The 26,921-nt window shown below is 34.9% G+C and overlaps 1 protein-coding gene across 13 annotated transcripts in view; it reads left to right on the forward strand.

Moving 5' to 3' along the window:
* Positions 1–26,921, forward strand: part of LOC114331769 (mitogen-activated protein kinase-binding protein 1) — a 742,485-nt gene that overhangs the window by 665,604 nt on the left and 49,960 nt on the right. For all 13 annotated transcript variants that reach the window (XM_050645932.1, XM_050645936.1, XM_050645940.1 and 10 more), the window contains 11 exons: positions 705–917; positions 1,465–1,647; positions 4,695–4,855; positions 12,251–12,386; positions 13,448–13,639; positions 16,451–16,619; positions 16,712–16,991; positions 18,714–18,924; positions 20,434–20,774; positions 21,949–22,127; positions 24,739–25,000. In XM_050645932.1, the coding sequence (XP_050501889.1) occupies positions 705–917; positions 1,465–1,647; positions 4,695–4,855; positions 12,251–12,386; positions 13,448–13,639; positions 16,451–16,619; positions 16,712–16,991; positions 18,714–18,924; positions 20,434–20,774; positions 21,949–22,127; positions 24,739–25,000 (2,327 nt within the window). The remainder of the gene's footprint in view (positions 1–704; positions 918–1,464; positions 1,648–4,694; positions 4,856–12,250; positions 12,387–13,447; positions 13,640–16,450; positions 16,620–16,711; positions 16,992–18,713; positions 18,925–20,433; positions 20,775–21,948; positions 22,128–24,738; positions 25,001–26,921) is intronic.

Genomic DNA, 26,921 nt, shown 5'->3' on the forward strand with positions numbered 1-26,921 from the left:
TAGAAAACAGGAGAAGCCGTGAAGGTATTCTACTTGAGTGGCCCTCAACCACGCCCGTTGAAAAAGTAAAGTAGATAACATAGGTATAACCAACTCGTTACATCTAACGACTGATCTGACAAACAGCTGTAAAAACCATTGCTGGATTGTTAACGTCGAGTCTAAAATATGATAATTACATGAAATTCTGAGGATACTCGATCTTGTCATACAGCTCGGTAATCAGATGAAATTTTCCATCATTTGGGAGGAGCATCATGCCCTCACATTCAATTGTTGTCAATATCTCAAGGTATTAAAAAATGCCGATAAAGGGTTGAATAGCTCAGGCGGTAGGATGTCTGACTTCCACGTAGAAGACCGGGGATCGAATCCCAGCGTCCGCCGGCCGGCAAGAACATCTAGACATTTTTAAAAATGTCTACAGACCCCAGGTCGATTCAGCCTGAATAAAATAAGTATCATAGGTACCTTCAGTAAAACCAGGGGTAATAATAGGCGGTTGAAGTGTAGCACGGGCCCTGTTATCTTTCTTATATACCGTAGGCCCTAGAGATAACCGACTACCCTGCTATAATCAAAGCCGCGTTTGCGGTATATAAGGGAGAACTGTTATTATTATTAACAAATGCCACATCACTTAAAATAAGTCCACTCGCAAGCTCCACTTTAATTATTAATTATCATAATTTTTTTTGTTTTAGGCATTTTCGCCGACGGGCAAATATGTAGTCAGCATAGGCACTCAGCACGATATGATAGTGAATGTGTGGGACTGGAAGAATAATATAAAAGTAGCCAGTAATAAAGTTAGCACAAAAGTCAAGGCGATCGCTTTTGCTGAAAACGGCAGCTATTTTGTTACTGTGGGTAATAGGCACGTGAAGTTTTGGTACCTGGAATATGGAAACGCTAAGGTAAGCATACATATACTCGTAATAATAAATTAAATACATCGTACAAGTTCTTTCATCGCCGCAGTCAAACAATTATACAATAAAGCATCAGGGAGAAGAAGAATATCCTTAAAACCTGATAAAGTGGTTCAATGCATTCACAACAGGACTATTCCGAATACTAGCAAGCACAGTTAGGATAGCCAAGCTGATCGACAACGTCTGGAACGGATAGACACCGTAAGAAGAAGACGTACACGCTCATCCGGTGGATCTATGGAGGAGTAACATAACATGTCCTTATCTCTTGCCTTATTTTTCATTCATAGGTCGATGAAACACCAGCTTATTCTAGTTTAAGTAGCAGAGTCATTTAGAATTTTAGACTACTATGTTAGCATTTTTGTTTTGACCAGAGCCAGGGCCTGAACAATCGGCCACTAAATTATTTCACAGTGAAGTGGATTGGAGTACAGCCACCTGACCCGCTAAATTTTTTTTACACCTTAATACATTTTTTATATTTTTTTACATAATTTTTTACTTTTTTTTTTTATTTTTGTTGCAGTACAAGGACACAGTTCCGTTAATGGGTAGATCAGCCATATTGGGTGACCAAAGGAATAACTATTTCTGTGATGTAGCTTGTGGTAGAGCGGACTGTGCGGATAGCACGTACGTAATCACAAGGTCCGGACTGCTCTGTGAATTCAACAATAGAAGACTTTTAGATAAATGGGTAGAATTAAGGGTAAGTATTAAAAATATGTCTAATACGTGTTACCTTAAGTTTTCCCAATAGTTCTTTTTATGTAACCCACTTTTGCTCTAGCTCATGTTGTATGGGATTCTGTCTTAGCTTCTTTTTTAAGTGCTGTTTCCCAATCGAAAGTTGAATATCATCATCCTACACTCCTTCCTCCTCTTATCTTTCTCAGTATTATCAGTCTCAGCATTTCATATCGCTGACCCTTTATTATGTGTCCCATATGTTGTAACTTTCTTATTTTTATTGTGTTTATTATTTCGTATTCTTTGCCCATTTCTCGCAATGCTTCCGTGTTTGTTTTATTCTGTGTGAATGCTATTCTAAGCATCCTTATGTAACATTTCAAATGATTGTAGCTTATTTATGTGTTCTTGCTTCAATGTCCAGCTTTCAAGTACATGTCGCAGTATCGAAAAGACGTAGCATCTCAGAGCTCTTACTCTTAATCTAAGGTCTTTACAAACGCATGTATTGCTATTTATATCCTGTCCCTTATTTATGTTGTTTGATATGTATGTTGTTGTTCGATTATTTTCTGAAATCTAGGTTCCTATTAGGTATTTGTATTTATTAACTCTTTCTATCGCTACATTTCCCAAATGTATATTTGTTTGTATATTTATTTTCTTAGTTATTATCATAGATTTATTAGTCTTTTTTATATTCATTTTTAGTCCATATTTTTCACAGAAACTGTTTGTATTGTTTAGTAGTAATTGGTGTTGTTCAGCAGAGCTTGCCATAATTTTTCATGTCCGACGTGGTCAAAGTCAAATGCTGTTTCAAAATCAACGGAACAAACATACACATCCATATTCATATCCATGCATCTTTGCAGTCCCGGATTAAGAATCTTGAGACCCCTAGGCAACCCAAGCTATGAGGAACCTTAAAAAACCTAGGCTTTCTCCGTTTTTAATAATTTTCATTTTTGAAAATGTCAGTTCGCCTGTTGCGAAATAACCCAAAATGACTGTGAAGCAGAAATAAATTGTTTTCCCTGCAAGTCTTGAAGCTGGGCTATAAAATATTTGAACTGCTCTAGTTCATCTTCAAGTTCAGATTCAATATCATTAGGATAGTTTTCAGGTAGTTTTGAAGCACACTCCTTTATTTGAGTATCATTCAATTTCGGAAAAACAAACAAAATACCAAATACTGAGTACACTACACTGTCAACCGACGACTCAGTAATTAGCTTATCGAACATTGGTAGATACGTTTCAACCTTTAACTTTTGACCACCCTGTATAAAAACTTCATTTTAATTAGCATCATCAAAATGTAGTTTTTTTTGCTCGCTTTCGTTTACTCGCGTTGGAATATTTAGAGTATTGTAGATCGCAGTTCTTCTGCTCGTAGTAAGCAAAATTATTTCTTTTAGATTTTAAGAACTCCAAAAGTGAATTTAGAAGTTGAACTGCAGTTTGAATTTCAACATCTTCTCTCTATAATGATTTACTGACAGCGTTGATGCGTTCTAAAATATTGTTGCCCAAAACTCGTTCATTATGAATGTTTCTTTTTTGACATTGACATTTCTTTTAACAAACACTTAACCTCATGAACTGTTTTAGCTTTCTCATTAGTATCTTCAGCAAGGGTATGAAGAGCAGATTTGAAAGCGTTGTAACCTTTAGACAAAGGTCTTGTCGCAGATCGCTAGTGGAGTTTCATTTAAGCATTTGGTCATAACTTCCTAACGGTGGGCAGAGGCTGAAAAAAAGTTGTACACGGACTGAATAAACCCAAAATACGATATTCCATTTGAGGGAGAATACTAGAATACGTTACCCAATCTCTTTTAATTTTTGTTCCACTGATATCTATGTTTTCAAAAAACCATAGGTCGTGTAAAAATCTTGTGATGCCTTCATAATTTCTTTTTTATGCTGAAAAACTTCCATCAAGGGTTTTACATTCTCAAGACCTTTCCCAATCCAAAACTTCCGTACTTCTTCAGTTATTGTATTCCGTAATCAGATGTCGTTTTCCGAATTTAGGGCCCGATTTATCTTTAACTTCAATTTCTAACTTATATTCGATTTCTGGTTATTTAATTTCTTAAACTGGAATAGAACTGTCGTTACATGTTTTTTCATCTGCTTCAGTTACGGAAGCTATGTTTCTCTCAGTTATTTATATTTCATCAGTGCATTTTCATTGGTTGCATCTTCACTAGCTGTGGATTTCCCTGTGAAACTGAGTTTAAGTAAGTTTTGGTTCTTTTTTTTGATCTTGCGTAAGGATCTTTTTGTTTCTCCTGATTTTTCTTGCGTTTTCTGCTCTACTTTCGAATTTTATTTTCTTATTTCCATCTGTAGTACTTATTGTTCCTTCTACCAAAGGGTAGCGATTTAATAACATACCATTAGCGATTTATTCTCAAAACATTCTAATGTGAACAAAAGCATGCATTGTAATGTAGTTTTATAGGTCCACCATCGCTTTTATGGTATTGTGCGATATTTGAATTTTTCAACATAATATGATTTATAGTTTTTATTTAATTTTAATTTTTTTCTTTCGTTTTGGGCCCTGCGAGGACCCCTTTAGGGCCGAGGCCCCTGGGCAACTGTCTACTTTGCCTAATGCTTAATCCGGCACTGCATCTTTGAGATATTACATTAAAAGCAAATAGCATCTCTCTGTTTTGTAGTCCGTTTCTAAACTCAAACTGTGTATCATCTATCCTTCTTCCAGTTTTTTATTTATATGACCATGTATTATTTCCAAAAATAATTTGAGATCTATCCTACCATATGTCCATAACGGACATCAGAAATTTGTAACATTACGTCCTCTTAGATTTTTCTTTTTTGTTTTTTTGGTTTAGTGTTTTTTCTCTATTACATTTTCAATTTTTTTTCCAAAAATCACCTGTCTTCATGTTTTCCTTGATTCCCTTTCAGTACCGATACTACAACATTCCCATAGATCAAGAATTACGCAAGATCCACTTGCCTCTATTGAAATTTTATCCTACGCATACAATATACGGTATATTTATTTCTCTTTCTTTGTTTTAGACAACAAGTGCCAACTGTATTGCTGTAGGAGAAAAATATATTTTTGTGGGTTGCGCAGAAGGTATCATTAGATGTTTCGATCCGAGTACACTTAAGTTTGTTACTACGCTTCCTAGAAATCATTACTTAGGTGTAGATGTTAGCCTTGGAACTAGTATACAGTAAGTATATTAATATTTAGACTTTTTAGACGTATTTTTCATTTAAACAGGCGAGACAGGGACATAGGACTCATTGAGTCCTATGCTCTTCAATTTAATCATAGATGAAATCATCAAAAGCGTCAACAAAGAAAGAGGATACAGAATGGGAAACAAAGAAGTAAAAAAATACTCTGTTACGCAGATGACGCAATATTGATAGCCCAAGATAAAGATAGTATGCAAAGATTAGTCCACAGATGTAACATAAGAGTAAAAGAATTCAATATGACAATTTCATCTCAGAAAACTAAAACAATAGTAATCAGTAAAGAACCAATCAATGTAAAATAGAAATTGATGGTATCAGTATTGAACAAGTACATTTTCATGCTACGGAAACCTGAACAAAGAAGTGAGAAGTCAAGTACAAAATGCAAATAGACTGGCAGTCTTAATAACACTATATGGCGAAACCAACATATTAACACTGAGATGAAGTAAAGAATTTATAAAGCCGGCGTATAGTACGTATCAAAATATTTGATAAAATATTAATCTTAAGCTTATTACAAAGTCATTTGTATTTGAATGGTGTGGTTACGTTTTCGGCCCAGGTAGACATTAATCAATTTTAATCTATTGTACTTTATTGTATTGTAATTAATTATTACACCTGTCATCCAGTATGATTATCTCTGAAAATTTAACCATACTACTCAAATACAAATGACTTTGTAATAGGATTAAGATAGTTTTGTGAAATATTTTGAAAGGTACTATAAGACCAATAATGGCATATGCATCAGAAACAAGACCCGATACAGCCACAATACAAAGACCATTGGAAACGGCAGAGATGAGAGTACTGAAAAGGATTACAGGAAATACGCTAAGAGATCGAAATAGGAGTGAAGTCATTAGAAGACAATGTAACATACAGTGGCGGCTCGCGATTTTTACAATAGGGGAGGCTATACCTAACTATAAAATATCTAGACAAATTTGCACTAGCAAAAAAATGCGCCAAAAAATGTAATGTAAGGCCCCATTTTTTGACCATTTTTTTTATTTACATTTCATAATATCATTATAATTCATAATTTCATAATATCATATTTTAAAAATAATTAGTCTAATTGTGAAAGTTTAATACCAAAGTTTGTGTCCTTTATTTGTTAAAAATTCCGTCTTTGTATTCTTTTTCTCATGATCATCTTTCAGTGCGTCACAGTTTTTAGATTTCTTTCTAACGCATTAAATTGTATGTGACAGAAAAAAAGGCACGTCCGTGATTACAGACATTTACAACATTTATTCTAGTTATTCTAGTTGTCGATAGATGGCGCCATAATAAAAAAAACATTTTTTTTAATTATATAATAATATTACAAATATAATCTGTATAATTTATAAGACTATACAAATCAAAGAAAATGCCATTTTATAAATGCAAGAAACACATTTGATTTGTTTTTATTATAAATTGAAAATAAAATGTGACAACTGTCAGATTTAACTAAAATGTTATAAATGTGTATTATCACGGACTTACCCTTTTTCCTATCATTTGCTACGCACTGAAAAATGCTCATGAAAAGGACAATAAGTAGATATGCATATCAAAATAAATACAGATTTGAAGTTTTGCAGTCCATACAGGTTGAAGGTTCACATTTTTTAAGATACTTAACTGAATTTTTTTTAAAATGAATAACCATTTTCAATTATTCATTTTTGATTTACATTTACTCTGTGTGGAGTATGAAGGGAACCAGATTAAAACTTTACCGCGCTGAGCAGATGGGACGTGAATTGTAAATTGTAGAATTCCCTCATCTTCCTTAGTCTCAGCATCCGTATGGCTTGCAAATTGTAGAAGCCTCGGAGGTGTAACCAGAGAAGGTTCCCATTGTTTTCATTCTGGTGGGATGTAGAATAGCATTATGTTGTTTTATATGCCATTAGAGTGAAAACTTAGTCTTTTTGAATTTTTTTAATTTTAAACGCGGCCTACTGCGAATCAAAAACCATGATAAATTACCGATATTTTGCTTTGCCTTACAAATATCGGAAAAAGTTATTTGAACAAGTTGTTCCAAATATTATTCTAACCGCAAATACCAAATTTCGTAACAAAATTTGCACTTTTAGTTTTTTCATTATTTTTAGTCAGGACCCTAAAATTCGTTGCCCCGAGATGCACGCAACGGCAACGCACAGTGGTTCCAAATGACGAAAACGTGCTCATGAACATTTCAAAGCGTATACTGTTTATACATTTCGGAATTACTTTCATTCTTAAGGGTTTTTTGCATCGCTGATTACGAATCTGACATTATTTTTTCTGAAAAAAAATTTTTTGTCAAATTTGGTAGGTTAAGGTCGCTAATTACAAATCTAACATTACTTTTTTTTTAAACAAAATGGCGGATCCAATATGGACGAAAGAAATTCGAAAATTCTATTTTAACCGCATTTTGGTTTAAAAAAATTTATTATAAGGGACTTTTGAAACTGCGGATTACTAATAGATTTTCTTTATGAAGTACAATATTCAGAACCTATTACTTATGTACAACTGCCCATACATACTTAACAATCTAAAGAATCATGTAATATGCGTCATTTCCCACTTTTGTATGCAAACAACTGCCAGCAATGCATAGACAGTTATAGGCAGCTAAACCCAAGTGATCCTGTATCTCCTTACTATGTATTTTCAGATTAATAAACATTAGTCGCAGAATTTTGTACTTTTTTAATGCATCTTTACACAATTTTAATTATTTCAAGTATGTTTTCACTATTTATGCATTAACATATTTAAGGCATTTATTGTTAATAAATGTTGATTTAACTTATATCTTATATTACTACATACTTAAAAAAGAAGAATCTGCTTTACAGCGATAAAATTGATAAACTACAAAACGTTTTACAGCGTGTTCAATATACGCGTTCTTTTTCACTTTCCCTGCCGGTCAAAATAACCTCAGATATGGCTCACTTGTTACTGAGCTGTGAACCAGAATACATCCAGTCTGATCTTCATACCTACGTATTAGTACTCTACAATAGTATGAAAAACAACTGTAAACATGAAAATCCCTAAATACGGACTTTTTTTTCGCGTCATGACCACGTTTTCCGCATTTGGAACCACTGTGCAACGGAGCCGAGAAGCTAGTTAGCCTCCGTTGGTAAATCTCCGGGCAGCGTGTGATGGCACCGTAGATGCCACTGCTAGGAGACCAGGTCACCTTAAACGCCTGCTGCGCTGCGCGGAGCATTAGCAACGGAGGCTGGCCGGCTTCTCGGCTCCGTTAATGCATCTCGGAATAACCCAGGGTACTGTCTACAATAATAATAAAAAAAACTGAGACGCAATCATGCGTTCTAATGCTAATGCTCTGTGCGTATGGATATTTAGTGATAATATGGAATTTACACGTTGTATAATGGTGAGAGTGCTTGTTGTTTTTCGCGATTCAAGATAAACAAAACAGTGTAGCGTATATAAAAATTTATGGGGAGGCTAAGCCTCCCTTGCCTCCTCTGACGAGCCGCCACTGGTAACGTACAATGTATAAAAATAGAAAAATTGAGTGGAATAACCACATAAGCAGAATGGGGGAGACACGTGTGGTCAAAGTAGCAAGAGATAAATCACCAATGGGTAGAAGCAGGGCCCCCGTAAGAGGTACTGGCGCCTGCGTGCAAAAAAGGATTTTGGCGCCCCTTAAGGCATTTTGGATCATGTTTTTTATTTATTTTTTGAAAGGTAGGTAGGTGCTTGAAATAAACCAGAAAACTGAACTTTAGAATGTGAGTTTCACCCCTTCTCGGGGGTGAAAAAACATACGTTCAAAAAAGTCCGGAATAGGATAAAATGACTAATTTTAAATAACTTTTCTTCTATAAAGATTTTTTTCTGTCAGTACTTTTCAATAGTTTTCAAGTTATTTGCGAGTAAATTTATGTTCATTTTTCAACAAAAGAAAACAATTTTTTAGACGGATTTTCGCAAATAACTCAAAAAGTAAGTATTATATCAAAAAAATATAGCTTATAAAAAAGTGAAAAAAAATGGTGTAAGTACCTATGTATGAAGTCTGCAGACCCAGTAGAAGCAGAGTTGTAGCTGATGAAAAGGGGGTTGTTCTTCGTCATATTACAAAACAAATATTTCAACGTAAAATAACCAAAAAATCAAGCACTTATCAGGGAAAAATCATTACAACTTTTTTAAAGTGTTTAAAAGAAGCTATATTTTTTTAACATCAAAAGTAAGTAAGTTAAAAATAATGTTGGTCCTTTTCTTGGTAAAAAAAAACATGAAAAAACCCCCTAATTAGCCGTTTAGCTAATGAAAAACCGTCTAAAAACGGTTTTTTTTAAATGAACATACTCACTCGCAGATAACTCGAAAAGAATTGACTTAGTGAAAATCTCTACACAACCAAAGTTGCTTAGAATTAGTCAGTTTATCCAATTCCGGACTTATTTTGAACGAATGTTTTGTCACCCCCGAGAATACCTCCAGGTGTATGACAAATTGTATGTCAATATAAGCGGTTCTTTAAAATTCACAACAAAAACCGTGAGTAAATGGACTATTATTAGTAGGCTAAAATATCAAAATGAAACAAACAGAATAAAAGCATAACAAAATAAATTAAAATGCCTGACTACCTGAGTTTACTAATAAAATTTCGTGTTTGTTTAAGCTGAATCCTATTTAATTTCTCAACTTTTATTTTAAAATTATTTTTTTTTTGTTTCTTTGCTTTTTTTGTAATTTTTGACGCCGGGTTTTGGCGCCCCTAAAGGATGGCGCCCGTGTGCATTGCACACTTTGCACATATGGTAGCGGGGGCCCTGGGTAGAAGAAGTATAATCCGACCGCTCAATAGATGGAGTGACAACCTTCCACAGAGGTATCAACCCGCCAATGAACAAGCAGAATTGCTTTTAACGAGAAAGAAGAGACAGGCATATAACAAGTAATCCCCAGTAAGTCATAACCATCCAATCCCGGATTAAGAATCTTGAGGCCCCTAGGCAACCCAAGCTATGAGGCCCCTTAATAAACCTAGTTCGCCTGTTGCGAAATAACCCAACATGACTGTGTAGCAGAAATAGTTTTCCCTATACAAGTCTTGAAGCTGGGCTATAAAACATTTGAACTGCTCTTCAAACTGCTCTTCAAGTTTAGATTCAATGTCATCAGGATAGTTTTCATGTACTTTTACCCAGCACACTCATTTATTAGAGTATCACTCAATTTTGTAAAAACACAAAAGACCAAATACTGAGTTTACTGACCCGTACACTGCCAACCGACGCGACGACTCTGCTCAGTAATTAGCTTATCGAACATTGGTGGATACGGTTCAACCTTTAACTTTTGTCCACACTGTAGAAAAACTTCCATTAATATTAGCATCATCAAAATGTAGTTTTCTTGCTGGTTTTCGTTTACTCGCGTCGGAATATTCAGAGTATTGTAGATCCCAGGTCTTCTGCTCGTAGTAAGCAAAACTATGTCTTTGGGATTAAGAACTCCAAAAGTGAATTTAGAAGTTGAACTGCAGTTTTAAGTTCAATCTCTTCTCTTCTCTCTGTAATGATTTACTGACAGCGTAGACGCGTTCTAAAATTGTTGCCCAAAACTCATTCATTACCCAAAACTCATTCATTATGAATGTTTCATTTTTACATTTCTTTCAACAAACGCTTAGCCTCATGAACTGTTTCGGTTTTCTGATTAGTGTCTTCAGCAAAAGCATGAACAGCAGATTCAAAAGCGTTGTAACCGTTAGACAAAGGTCTTGTTGTATGTGCCCTTGCAGACCATCTTGTGCTGCTTGTTCTTTTAAGTACTAGATCGTGGCGAATCAGATCGCTTATAATCGCAGATATTTATAGTGGAGTTTCATTTAAGCATTTGATCATAACTTCCCAACGGTGGCTATAGGCTGAAAAAAGTTTTACCTACACGGTCTGAACAAACCCAAAATACGATATTCCATTTAGGGAGAATACGTTAGATAATCTCTTTGAATTTTTGTTCCACTGATATATTTTCGAAAAACCATAGATTTTGTAAAAATCTTGTAATGCCTTCAAAATTTCTTTTTGATGCTGAAAAACTTTCATTAAGATTTTTACATTCTGAAGACCTTTCCCGATACAAGATCTCCGTACTTCTTCAGTTATTGTATTCCGTAATCGGCGTAATCCTATGTCGTTTTCCGAATTTAGGACCCAATTATTAATTTCAATTTTTAAGTTAGTTTCGGTTTCTGGTTCTTAACCTTCTTGAACTGGAATAGAGCTGTCGTTACATGTTTTTTTATCTTCTTCAGTTACGGAAGCTATGTTTCACTCAGTTATTTCTATTTCATCACGTGCATTTTTATTGGTTGCAGCTTCACTAGCTATGGATTTCCGTGTGAAACTGAATTTAAGTAAGTTTTGGTTCTGTTTTCGATCTTGCTTAAGGGTCTTTTCTTTCTCCTGCTTTTTATTGCGTTTTTCTACTCCACTCTCGAATCGTCTTTCTTATTTCCATCTGTAGTATTGTTCCTATTACCAAAGGGCATTCATTAGCGATTTATTCTCACAACATGGACTTTCTATGTCTTATGTGAACAAAGGTATGCACTGCAATGTAGTTTTATACGTCCACCATCACTCTTATGGTATTGCTCGATATTTGAATTTTTCAACATTTATAGTTTTTATTTAAGTCTAATTATTATTTTTTCGTTTTGTGCCCTGCGAGGCCCCCTCTAGGGCCAAGGAACCGAGGCAACTGCCTACTTTGCCTATTGGTTAATCCGGCACTGTAAAAACCATCTGCTATCGTAAATATGCTATGGTTAAAATACAATACAGGGATAAGAAATACATTTGATACCCTTCCTTAGGCAAGATTTCGGAATTAGTAGACGTGTTCGTCGGGTTTGGATAATATCGCCACTGTTATTTAACTTTTATATCAACAAAATAATAGAGAATGTACTCTACAACTGTGAGGAAAGCCTAACCATAAATGGTATAAAAAAATAAACAACTTAAGGTATGCTGACAATACCGTTGTGATTATAGATACGCTGTAGAATTTACAAGGGTTGGTGGATTGAGTTGTATCCAAAAGTTCCGACTTTGGGCTTAACCTGAATGTAAGAAGAACAAAGTGGTTGGAGTCTCAAAAACAAAAACCATCAGGGAGATATTGGAAGTAAATGGCCAAAAATTGAACGACTTCAATCGTACAAATACCTAGATTGCCAGTTTAATGAAATATAGGATAATATGCCAAGTGGGCAAATTTGTTTGACCATTCTTAACAATAATTCCATTGGATCCCATCATGAACTCCCTGTTTAAAACACATTTTTTTTGTAGGCATATGGCCACACCTCAACAAGATGCCAAATATCCCGACACCGTAGCCATAACGTTCGATGAAACGAATAATAAATTAACGTCCGTTTACAACGATCACTCCATATACGTTTGGGATGTCTTCAATATTCAGAGGGTAAGTATATCTGTTTTAAACAGTACCCCCAGTTAATATAGGCAACATGTCCTTGTTCCCATAATTCAATTTTTTTCATTTTTTTTTTTCAGTTCGATGTGAGTAAAAAAAAACCATCGCAATTTTAACCCTCCACCCTTTACCTCTCCCCACACCGCCAAAAACGTCATTTTTCGTTTTTATTTTTTTTAGCTGGGATGCAATCAATTTAAAAATTTTAAAAAATTCACACGCATAGTTGTTGAGGCTTTTACAAAACAAATATAGACTCGTAGCTTGAGCGTACATACTTGTGTACTACAAAATGCGTTTTTTTTTCGAAAAAAGCCTAGGTATATAACGTTTTTTAGAGATGGCTGCAGGTCTAATTTTTTATTTTGTGTATTTTATCAAAATCCATACTTCTAATTTTTTTCAGATTTTTTCGTAAGGTGAAAGACCTTCAAACCCCCGAAAAACTGGTTTTTAGTGGTTTTGGAGTTTTTTCCCATTTTATAGACTTAAAAATAGGTGAAATCAAGGTTATTTTTACATATCATATATAATTTAAAGTAATTGAGCCCTTAAGGACGTTAAAAAATGGGAAAAATACGTTCAAACCCCCAAAAACGTGGAGTGTTTCTTGGGAGTATTTTTTTGAGATTTGAACGTGTTTCGGGCAATTTTTAAATGCTCTAAAGGACTCGGTTACTTCAAATTATATATAACCTATAAAAAACCTTGATTTTATTTATTTTGAAGTTTTTAAAATGGAGTAAAACTCATACGTGGAGTTTTGTACGTACCCTATGAAAAAATCTGAAAAATATTAGAAATAGTTTTTAATAAAATACACAAAATAAAAAAAATAGACATGCAGATGCATCCCACATAAAAAAAGATAAATACGAAAAATGCCGTTTTTGGAGGTAGGGGAATGGGAAAGGAGGTTAAAATGACACCGTGTTTTATTTTTGATCACACAGAACGTAAAGAAATAAAAAAAAAATCTGGGAGTGGAGGTCATTTTCTCTGGGGGATACCGTTTATTGCTCCCTTTATTTTTTAACTCTCTCTTTTAGGTGGGTAAATCTTTTTCATTTCTGTACCATTCGGCGTGCATTTGGGGCGTAGAGATGGCACCTCCGAACAGTCCTCTACCACCAGGCAGTTTTCTCACCTGCAGTTCGGACGACACCATAAGAGTGTGGACTCTAGACAAAATAAATGAAAACAGTTCCAAAGGAATTTATCAGCCAAATATTTATAGTAATGTAAGTACATTTATATTTAGTAATATTGATTTATTAAGATTATGATGGAAGATGAACAATAAATTAAGATGGCGATCTTACTACCATTTAGAGCGTAATTAACAATGTAATAAATTCCAAACCGAAGGACCACCCTCTAATTTTTTTAATAACATCCAATGTTTATTGCAATCTGTCCCATCACAAACAATCAGCAATACATATACTTCGTCTAATTTACTTACCGTTGCACGTCATCCGCGTCATAGCCTGTGACGTCACATGATACCAACACGATATATTTAGGCGGTGGGTGTGTTCTTTTTTAGAATCATTTTGCCTAGTACACTGGAATTACAGCCACTAGACATATTTTATTATATACGCGTAGAAATAATATTTGAAGATTTCTATTAATGTTAACCTAAAGAAATACACAATAATATGTTTCATTTAATTTGTATAAATGGATTGTAAAGCGTTTTTATGAAGCACATTTGCTCGGAACACACTGTAACTGTAATCGAACGAAGGTGACATTTTAGAATAAATTGGTAACAGTTATTTGACAGTTGCAGTGATGACACTTCATATTTGTTAATATTCTTTACTATAAGTATTTGTTTTATTATATTTACTGTTTTTATTATTTACTTTAACGTAAGATTATAATTTAATGCTTGTTATCTGTTTCTAAAGATTTTATTTATTTACATTGAATATTAATTTGTTTTGTTGTATAACCCACGTTCACAATAATTATGTGATCTATTTGATTTAAAATGGATTCAGGATTTTTTTATACTTTGGCAACTATGTCAACTTAAATCTCTGGCGTAGATAATGACGTGCAACGGTAAGTAAATTAGACGGACTGTATGTATAATTATTGTAAAATAACATAGAGGAAAGCAGCCTAGTGGCGAGCACCCAGTAAAAGACTCAAGACTAATGTGGGAATAAAAGAATAAAAGCATTAACAAATATTTAATTTAATGTCTAACTTTGTTACGATTAATAAATTGAGATCTGGTCAAAGTTCTCATATTTTAACCGACGAGTTAACAGTCCGATTCACACTAGTGTCAACTATGTCAACTTAGATCTCTGGCGTAGATAATGACGTGCAACGGTAAGTAAATTAGACGGACTGTATGTATAATTATTGTAAAATCACATAGAGGAAAGCAGCCTAGTGGCGAGCACCCAGTAAAAGACTCACTAATGTGGGAATAAAAGAATAAAAGCATTAACAAATATTTAATTTAATGTCTAACTTTGTTACGATTAATAAATTGAGATCTGGTCAAAGTTCTCATATTTTAACCGACGAGTTAACAGTCCGATTCACACTAGTCCGCGAAACACTAATACAATAGCACTATTAATATATACAATCAGCCGTGTGATGGATGACCGAAGTTAACTTTAACGTTTGAGTTAAAGTTAAGATAACTCTCAGGAATAACGATGCCCATAACTATTTAGGTATAATTCGGTGTGATGTATCGGTCAGAGTTATGAGATAGTTATTTCATCAACGTTATATTAGAAATAACATTTGAGGAAAAAAGGTTGAAGTAACAAAGATAATTATGTAGAAATAGTACAAGTTGGAGTGAGCGCGAGAGATTTATCGGAACGTGCCACAGGCTTGACAGGATGGGAAGATATCCATAACAACAGCGTTGCCAGACTTGGTACAATTGTAGCAATTTGATACAATTAACAACCAAACTTTTGATACTAAAGTATCTTAAAGTAAAAACCTCCAATTTTGTGATATAAGAAATTGGCTTCAAATAACATTAAACGACGTTTTTTTTAGTTTTTGTACAAAATGTGTTGGTTTAGTACATTTTGTGTCACCATTTCAGTCATTCCAGTGCATTTACAAAAATTTATCTGGCAACACTGCATATGTTTATAAATTTCAACTTATATTCAACAATTACATCTCGAGTTGATTTTTGTATGATTTTTAAAATTGTATTACCCTTCTATAGCTTTACTTTTTATTGTTAATTATTATTTTAATCGTATTATTACCTATGGGCTTTTAATTGTTATTTGAAGTCAATTTTTTGATATTTTTAATTTTAAATTATTTTTAAATTAATAACATGCCGCACAAAATCCTAGGACAACATGAAGCATCGTTCTTCGTTGAATATTCACTTGATTTCTATCTAAATACAAGTCAAAAGATGAACTAACCTTACATATCCTTACATACCTACACAGAGTTATCTCATAACTTGAGGTTTAACGTCGCGTTATAAAGTAACAGTTGATATACCAGATAACTCAAGAACTGACAAGGAATAACCCAAGTAGTTAGGTAAGTTAAATATGATACATCACACCAATTCGAGGATTATAACATAACTACAGGATAACTTTACGTTAACGATAACTTCGGCCATCCATCACATGGCTGAATAGCACTTAAAGGTAACTAAGATATTATGAACTAAGGATGTATTCTTTAGTATTAATCAACGGAATTAATAATAAGCGTTTTCATAACGTGTAGCTTTTATACTAGAAGCAAGACATAGAATAAATTGATACTTTAAATCAAACTTAGTTTGACGTATATTCTGCGGTGTTTAAACTAATTCTTTTGACTAACTAACAATTTGCGTCCAAACTCGTGGATAACTCAGCTATTACTTTTTTCACAAATAAGCTAGATACGGTGCTCTAAACTAAAACAAGGCGTCGGCATCCACACTACATGGAGTCTAAATTCTTACTTATAACACAAATACGCGCGAGTTGTAACTCTAAAACCAATAAAAAAAATAGTTTATACATTATTTTTTTTAGGAATTACTGAAAGTTGTTTATGTAGATAGAGATTTATCGTTCATAAAAGATCTCGATATTTCTGGAACAACGGAAAAACAAGAAAACACTTCTTACGATGGAAGAAACGGTGTTAGATGTATAAGGATTAGTCCAGATGGAAAACATTTAGCATCAGGAGACAGAGCAGGTACAAGTCTATTTATTTTTGTAATCATTACAATATTTTATATAAACTTTGCATTTTATTATTTTATATTTCTATTTTTCGTTTGCCTTCAGGAAATATTCGTATCCACGACGTATCATCGATGCGAGAGGTTTGCAAAATCGAAGCTCACGATGCTGAAGTCCTTTGTCTAGAATACTCAGACACTAGCCTCAACCTGATGGCATCGGCCAGCCGAGACAGGCTTATTCACGTCTTCGATATGAAGGACGGATATGAGTTTCTGCAAACTTTAGACGACCATTCTTCTTCGATTACGGCTGTACGGTTTTTGCATCATGGGGGAAATACACAGATGGTGTCGTGTGGAGCCGACAAAAGTCTCATATTCCGGTAAGTGACATTATCTATTTTGTGTTCACCCATTTTACAACGTGTGTACATTATAACAGATATAATGACAAATGAGGTGTCGAATGAGAGCTTATAACCAAAGGTAGTATTAAAGGTGATAAATTTGACCTCGCACTTCTGGTTTCAGAGTTGCTGCAAAAATTACTGTTTTAAAGTCACCGAAATAATACACGCGATATATTAAACGACGCGCCTTGGCGAGACGAGAACAATTATATACTTCCTATTTTTATATCACTTCCGGTTAAAAGTTGTAACCGGAAGTGCCACGTTATAGTCACAGAAATAGTACTTGTGATATATTGTTCGTCGCGTATTAAAAAGTGGATCTCGAATATTTAGTTCCATTTTTGATGTAATTTTCAGTAAAAAGTTATGATTAGCAGTTTGGCAAAAATGACTCTCCAAAATTAGTGAAATCGTCTATCAATCGATGTAAAGTTACACAAAGAGTTCAAATATTGAATTCCGGTCATGTTGGATAAAAACCTAGGACCAAGTCCAACTGCTTGTTAATTTGTCTATTTGTGTACCTCTTTGTATGTATTCTCAGACATTGTATTGTACCGAACTTACAGTTAAAAAACGAACGGTTCGTATTTATATACGACTTTATTTATTTATATCAATTTTACTTTACAAATTCTCGCTTATAACTAACTTTATTTACAAAATTCGTTCTTTATATACACCAGCCGTTATTTCTGGAAAGTTCTGCCCATCTCTAATTATGGTCGCGACATTCGGTTAATTGCTCGTCTTTCCCGCCGCTGCATCGCGCATTATCTAAAAACATCGATGTCGCTTTGTGTGTGTGGAGATGGGACCTGTTATACGAGGGTCGGTCAAAAGTAATCTTTTGTTACAGTATGTTCTAATTATCTAGAATATTTTAAATAACACTTCTTCTTCTTACGGTGTCTATCCATTCCGAATGTTGGCGACCAGCATGGCTATCCTAACTTTGCTTGCTGCTATTCGGAATAGTCCGGTTGTCGGTGTATTGAACCACTTTCTCAGTTTTTGAAGCCAAGATATTCTTCTTCCTGGTACTCTCTTTCCAAATACCTTGCCCTGAAGAATGAGTTGCAACAAGCCATATCTCTGTTCATTCCTCATAACATGGCCAAGATATTCTAGTTTGTGCTCTTTGATGGTGTTAATTATCTCGCATTCCTTGTCCATTTTACGTAGGACCTCAACATTAGTCACACGATACACCCACGAAATTCTTAAAATGCGTCTGTAATATCACATCTCGAATACCTCGAGTTTTCTTAAAGAAGCTTCGGAAATTGTTTAGTCTTCTAGTCCGTATAATAAGGTAGGAAATACATAGCATCTGATGATAGAGATTTTGGTAGCAAGTGGTAAATCGTAACTTCTGAAAAGAGACTTCATCATTATGAACGCTGATCTCGCTTTTACTATGCGTTGTTTCATTTCACAAGTGCGGTCCCATTGGCTGTTTATGTTGGTATCAAGGTATGTGTAGCTGTCCACCCTGTCAATTGCTTGTTGGTTAACCAAAAGCCGTGTATTTAATATTTCGCGCTTACTGACTACCATGTACTTTGTTTTTTTTTCGTATTACGATCAAGTTGATGTTCTCAAATAACACTTAGACAGGAATAATTTTTTGTGTATTGTCTTTGCCAATAAGTGCGTTTCTCTTGTACTACAGGTTTTTTGTTATTTTAGGTCACTAGGGGAGTTAAACAATAAACCACAATTCACTAGAGCACACAACGCTACTGGCAAAACTACCCTGTATGATATGGAGGTGGATACAGGACAAAAACATGTGTTGACCGCTTGCCAGGATAGAAACGTCCGCATTTACAGTGTACATAACGGAAAACATACCAAGAGCTTTAAGGGTAGTACAGGAGACGATGGAACGTTGATAAAGGTAAATGTTTTAATATTATTGAAACAAATATTATTCCGGCCACATTTTATCATGACAATCCATCATCATCCAGCCTTCTGCATCCAAAGCTGAACATAGGCCTCCCCTAATTTCTTCCAGTTTTGTCGGTCTTGGGCTTGACGTCGTCTGTCCATCGTGTAGGTGCTCTACCTCTACTTATTCTGTCTGCTCGTGGTCTTCACACTGTAATTTTTGGATCTACCTCCCGTCCTTCATTCTGTCTACATGGGCCGCCCAATTCCACTTCAGTCATGCTACTCGCTCTATGACATCTGTGACGCCTGTCCTGATTTCTTCGTTTCTGACCCTGTCTCTGAGAGTCAGTCCAAGTAGTGACCGTTCCATTCTTCAATTTTCTTCTGACAATCCGTATTTACCCGAAAATCACATTTTTCTCTTAAAGAGTTCAGCATAAGACCTCCCGTAGCAACTGAATAATTATACCTTTTGAGTCCTTCTTTTGATTTCTTCGTTTCTGACCCTGTCTCTGAGAGTCAGTCCAAGTAGTGACCGTTCCATTCTTCAATTTTCTTCTGACAATCCGTATTTACCCGAAAATCACATTTTTCTCTTAAAGAGTTCAGCATAAGACCTCCCGTAGCAACTGAATAATTATACCTATTCTCAAACCTAACCATCCACGAACTTAAATTTACTAAAAACGAGTTGTTTCAATGTTGTCAGTTCTTTGATAATTTCTATAGTATGCCCCATCCCTCTGATACGTCGAAAGTTTACATGTTTTACATCTCCTAGACAATGTGGAAAATGCCATTTGCTATTAATTTTATTGCTAATTTCCTGCCATTCTTCTTCTATTTACGGTACGTACAAGAAAAACAATTTGAATTATTTAATATTTTAACTTTAGCAAATTCAAACATCTACTTTTGTGCATTTTATATAGATAAATACGAAACCTTAAGTAGTCTTTTTCTAAATTTTTATGATTGCAGCTATTACTTCTTTTATTATTATTACACCAAGTGTATTATGTGCAATTTTCGTAAAGTAACTTTTTAATGATTCCCCTGTGCCCAAAAAACTGTGTGTAAAGTAACAATTAATCTGTAAAGAACAAGATTTCTTAAATATAAATACTCTTGCACATAATTTAGTAATGTCTGGAAGGACTGCTCAGACATTTTCAAAAAGAATTGTAACTTAAAGGATCTTCAACTCTAAGTTCGTTCTGCACTATGAACAAACAAGGTCTAGGCCACATTCTGCGTTTTTTCTTGTCTATTTTTCCAGTCTGATATGCCAGAACAGTGGCAGTACTTAAAAAAGTCACAACTCCTTTCAGCCTTTTTTTTCATTCTGGATACGAAAAATTTGAATTTTAAATAAAGCACAAACAAGTCATTAGATAACTTGATCAAATTTGACTCATCGTGTGACAGCTAGATTTTTATTTGAACAAACTGCAGTTTGACCGTGTGACACGGACTTAATGTAAGACTTTTTTTAACAAGTGCCCTGTTTTAGGTCGTCTTGGATAGGTCCGGTATCTACTTAGCCACTTCCTGTACCGACAAATCACTCTCAGTCTACGACTATTACTCTGGAGAATGTATGGCCACCATGTGCGGCCATTCCGAGCTAGCGACGGGTCTTCGTTTCACCAACGATTGCCGCCGACTGATCTCTGCCAGTGGAGACGGCTGCATCTTCGTGTGGCGAGTTCCGCACGATATGGTGGTCACCATGCACGCGAGATTGAGCCAGCAAGCTATGAGGCAGGGTAAACAGTGGGAGCACGAGGTGTTCAGCGAAAGCAATAACTTTGATTTCTATGAAGGAGTCAATAATGTTGATACTAATTATAGGTGAGTATACCACAAATGTCTTTTTTTTATTGAATAAAAATAACCTTGCATCAACTTCAGTGAGGGATTAGTAAGGGGGCAAGTGAGTAGGGGGAGAGTGATTAGTATTTTACATATTCTGAAGTTTAATATGTTTTAAATATTTTAGCAGTTGATTAAATTGAGCGTGGAATAGATCTAGGCTATCTGGTATTGATCCCAGTAATATAAGAATAATTGCCGTGTATTTTACTCGTAGACGTAAATATTAACATAGACATCAGATCAGAGAAAACTCCCGAGCTCCATCTGAGAAAACTCACACATCGGTCGCAAGACGAACTCTTAAACAACTTAAAGCAAATATACCAGCAACATCAGAATACTCACGTGCCTTCTCATTGGATGAAATAAACGAAGCACTTTACCAAACCAAAACAGGAAAAGCAGCTGGCTTCGATGGAATGTATCCTGAATTTATAGTCCACACCGGTACAAAAACACATTGTGCCGATATTGTGACTACAGCTGTGCTACCTCCAGAATTCAAAACAACAAAAACTATCGCAATCCAGAAACCTGGAAAAGACAACAAACTACTTGAAAGTTATCGGCCTATTGTCTTATTCAGTTGGTGTTATAAATTACTGGAACAACTCTAATATAACAGAATATGTAACACTATTGAGGTCGCTGTACCAATTCAGCAAGCCGGTTTTAGAAGAGGATGAAGCTGCTGTGACCAAATACTGGCCCTAACTACAAAACAAAAAAATTAGAATATCTAGGACATGCAATGAGAAATCAAGAACGTTACGGCCTTCTCCAACTGATTCTCCAAGGGAAGGTATATGGTAAAAGAGGACCGGGAAGAAGACGCATTCCCTGGCTTCAAAATTTACGAAAGTGGTATAAAATGACTACCACTGAACTGTTCCGCGCTGCGGTAAACAAAGTCAAGATAGCCATGATGATCACCAACATCCGGAACGGATAGGCACTTTAAGAAGAGGAAGAACTACATATCGAAGCTGGCTTTGAAAAACGTGAAAAATCTATTATAAAATTCATAGACCTCAGTGCCCATGAGACTATGTTTCTTTTGTTTGTTTTTAATAATTTTACCTGGTCTTATAGTATTAAAATACATTATTATAATATAATGTTCTGTAAATATTGCATATTTTTATTCTAGGTTTAGCATAGGTCAGCTGCCCCAGTGGGCTAAGAAACAGTTAACGGAAGATACTAGTCAGCCTTCTAGTCTAAGTAAAGGGGTGGCTGCTCCGAAAGGTAGATGGGCGCAGAGGGCCGAAAATGCCATGGGTGTAAAGTCATTTTATTCCAGTCAGCAGTATCCGTTCCCGTCACTCGGTAAGTAGTTAACATTTAGTTAGCTGCATTCTTATATATACCCAACAATACTTTTATTGATTTTTTTACATTTGGTATAAGATCTATATTCAGCTAAGTATTGAATAGATCCATAAGCTAATATCAAACAAAAAACGGAGGAAGTCATACTAAGATAGGACATAATATCAGCTTTTTATTATATCCACAAAGTCTCAAATATACAGTATGTCCCTGTAAGTTGTATCAATATGGAAAACTTTTTTATTATTAATTTTACGAAAAAAAGTGATTCTTCATAAAAAGCTCTGCATGGTCCAAAACCTAAGATTTAACCATCAAATCTCAAATTTTTTGAATATTATACGAGATATGTCAAAAATTTTGAATTTCACTCAAGAGTAAAGTTGCTTTACTTTTCACAATATTGAAAATTGCTATTATGAAAAGTTGTTTGAAATTAAAAACTATTCTCTAGTAGGTAATTACATCTTTCTAATTGAAAAATTTTTTTTTGAAAAATTATGGATAACTAGTTATTTCAATTCAGATAACTCTTTTATTATTAATTTTACGAAAAAAAGTGATTCCTAATAAAAAGTTCTGCATGGTCTAAAACCTAAAATACAACCGTCTTATGTCAAATTTTATCAATTTTATACGAGGTAAGTAAAACAATATGAATTTCGCTCAAGAGTAAAATACGTTCATTTTCCACAATATCGAAAATTGTTATTATAAAAAGTTATTTGGAATTAAAAACTATGTTTCATTATGTAATTACATCCTTCTAATTGAAATATTCTGAACTATAAAGGTATTTAACTTTTGATCTAAATTTATCTTTTTTGACATACCTCGTATTGATAAATTGATAAAATTTGATATAAGATGGTTGTATTTTAGGTTTTAGACCATCCAGAACTTTTTATTAAGAATCACTTTTTTTTCGTAAAATTAATAATAAAAGAGTTATCAGAATTGAAATACTGAAAATAATGTTAGTTATCCATAATTTGTCAAAAAAAAATTTTTTAATTAGAAGTATGTAATTGGATATTAGAATATAGTTTTTAATTCCAAACAACTTTTCATAATAGCAATTTTCAATATTGTGAAAAATAAAGCTACTTTACTCTTGAGTGAAATTCAAACTTTTTGACATACCTCGTATAATATTAAAAAAAAATGATATTTGATGGTTAAATCTTAGGTTTTGGACCATGCAGAGCTTTTTATAAAGAATCACTTTTTTTCGTAAAATTAATAATAAAAAAGTTTTCCATATGGATACAACTTACAGGGACATACTGTATAACTTTTTACCTAGAGGTTACCGAAAATAATATATCCTGGGATGGTGTCAAAATAGTGATACCTATATTATACCAGAACTTACATAGAAGCCGGTTTTCAAGGAAAACTGAAGAGTTCTCCTGCTTTCATAGATTTGTCAGCAGTTTTCGCCACAATCTGGTGAGAAGCAATTATTTATAAACTCTTACGTACTATTCCTTTGAGTATGCCGATGATTAGACTTTATTAATACAAACAAAATCCCTAGAAGAAGCTGAAGAAATTCTATGATAGAAGACCTAGAAGTTACGGAAAGTTACTTTCAAAAATGGAGACTTCCCCCCAACACATCTAAAACCGAAGTAACTTATTTCCAGCTAAACAACAATTTGGCGATAAGAACACTTCACTTTGTTCACAACGTTCACTTTGATAATACACTGTACACGCGTACATTTGTACAGAACGTTAAGCTTTAAAGAATATTTAAGTACAGTTGCCGAGAAATTAAAAACCAGAAACAACATAATTCAGAAGCTCTGCACCAAAACATGGAGGCATGGGCATCCACACTCGGGTCTTTAAGCTTAGCTCTTGTTTATTCTGTGGCTGAATGTTGCGCACCAATATGAATCAACACTGCTTACGTTCAAAAGATTTATGTCCAGCTAAATAACACCATGAGAATGATCGATGGAGTAATCAAATCCACACCAAGCCATTGGCTACCAGTGCTGAGCGACACCACACCTTCGCAGACTCAATCTACCAAAAGATACTTAAGAACATGGCGCTGCCGATTGATAACTATATATAAGATGCAACCAAAAGTCGACTACGCTCCAGAAAATCTTTCATAAAAACCGCAGAATCGGCCGCAGCCATCAGTTTCAACATGATCACCAAATGTACCCATGAATGGTTGGAAACTCAACCAAATACAATTGTAGCTTGCATCACAGACACCTCCTAGATTTGACCTACTACGTAAGACGTGGTGCACACGTAACCGCTTCAGAAGTCAACATGGTCGATGAGCGTATATGTTGCACAGATAGGGAAAGTACGATCATCTTCATACAGCTGCGGCGAAGTCCAATCTATCAAACATATCATTGAGCCTACGAGGGCTGTTCCCAAGATTAGCTGTATGCGACGCCCGTCGCAAATTCCATTAACTACTTAAACAATTTCAACGTTTGCCTATAAATTGGTTATGATTAAGGATTTTTATATAGAGTGATTTTAAATTAACTTGTTTATTGTAATCTTATAAATATGTAGAAATGCCATGAGCTAAATATAATTAATATAATTTATAATCCACATCTTTTAGATCGACGGTTTGACTCAGACGGAGGTTCAAAGGACAGTTCGCTAGATAGCGGAACAGAGATAAAGTACTCCGAAACCCGTAGAGAGGTGACTTCCATGTCCAAAACGACTACGAGAGTAGAAACCAGTAGTAGGAGAGGTATAATGACTGACGACAGCGCCATAGGGGATGTCGAATCGAACGCTCATGATGGCGATATTGATTCTGATATGGAGTATAGGCATCGGCCGATATACTACCCGTCGCAATCTGGATCGCAAAGGTAAGAATATTGTAAATAAAAAACCAAAAAGTAAAAATACAAGTAAAGTATAATTGTAAATATCGGCTACCTATTTCTCTCTTCATCATCCAGCCTCAAAAGTCCACTGCTGAACATAGGCATCCTCCCCTTGTTTCCAACCCTGTCTATCCTGTGCCGCTCTTATCTAGTTTGTATTTATCCTTCTTAAATCGTCGGTCGTCGGTCCATCCTGTAGGCGGTAGGCGGTCGACCGACGCTTCTCTTGTCTTCTCTTGGTCTCCATTCCAATAACCTCTTTGTCCATCGCCCATCTGTCATTCTGGCTTTGTGTCCTACTCATCTCCATTTTAGTCTGGCAATCCTTATCTCGGGACCGCTCCATTCTTCTCTGTATCACTCTTAGTTTGGTAGCTGAGACTTTAGTTAGGGTAAGTGTTTATGAAGATGATGGAACTGGAGGAAGAACTGAAAACAATAAAATGGGACATCATCGGCCTCAGTGAAATCAGACGAAGAGGAGAAGCTCAAATTACCCTTAAATCGGGGCACTTATTTCATTTTAGAGGAGAAGAAGACACTTCAAATGGTGGAGTAGGATTCATTATACATAGAAAGCACGCCCAAAATATAACTAAAATTAACAGCATAAGTCCCAGGATTGTGTACCTCATCTTCAAACTAAATGCAAGATATAACCTTAAGATAATCCAGACATATGCTCCAACGACTAGCCACTCGGATGAAGAAACTGAAATATTTTATGACGACCTACAAACAGCATTACATACTACACCAGCATACTACACAATAGTTATGGGCGACTTTAACGCGAAAATGGGCTTTAAACAAGATGATGCAGAAGTAGCAATGAGCAAGTATGGCTACGGCGAAAGAAATGAACGAGGGCAAAGACTGCTTAACTTCTTACACCAGGAAAATTTATCCGTGATGAACTCTTTTTTCGATAAAAAGCCTCAGCGTAAATGGACATGGATAAGCCCAGATGGCAGTGTCAAAAATGAGATAGATTTTATCATAACGAACAGAAAAGAAATAATTAAAGATATTGAAGTACTTAACAAATTTTCGATATGAAGCGACCACAGATTAATCCGAGCAAGGATACAATTAGATGTCAACTTGGAAAGAACAAAGATGATCTTCAAAACACGAAAGAAGAAATGGATTCCCCCAGAAAACAACGACCTCTATGAAGATATACTAACCAGACGTATACAAGACTTAGAAAACGAAATAGAAGACATCGAACTAGCAAATAATCTCATAACGGAGGCACTTAAAGGAACCGAAAGGGAATGCTGCCCGACGGTCGTGACCCATAAAGAAAAATTAAGCCAAAATACCAAAGAGTTAATAAGTAAAAGAAGACAACTGACGGAAAAATACGACACCAACTACACAACACTGAAGAAATTAAATAAAGATATCCACCGGTCAATCCGAAAAGACATAAGAGAAAACAATACAAGAGAAATAACTCAAATAATTCAAGAAAACAAAAGTTTAAAAGTTTTGCGGCGAAATGCGAATAACATTGGCAACAAAAATATGTACAGAATAAGAAATAAAGACAACAGCATTGCTACGGATAGAGCCGAAATCCTTAAGGTTGTCGAATCGTTTTATCGCGAAATGTATGAGAGCACCAACGCAAGGCAAGATCAGCTCCTGTCCAAAATCACAAACCAGGGATCAGAATTAATGCCAGAAGTAACACCATACGAAGTTAAAAAGACACTTTCAGAAATGAAAAATAATAAATCCCCTGGCGATGACCGAGTAGTAATCGAGGCAATCAAACAAGGTGGAAATAAAATTATCCAGGTTTTGGCCAAACTTTTCACCGAATGCATTTACCAAGGAAAAACGCCTTCTCAATGGAACAATGCAGTCATTGTTTTATTGCACAAGAAAGGTG

This window comes from Diabrotica virgifera, chromosome 3 (genome assembly GCF_917563875.1).
Source record: "Diabrotica virgifera virgifera chromosome 3, PGI_DIABVI_V3a".
Taxonomy (NCBI): Eukaryota; Metazoa; Arthropoda; class Insecta; order Coleoptera; family Chrysomelidae; genus Diabrotica; species Diabrotica virgifera.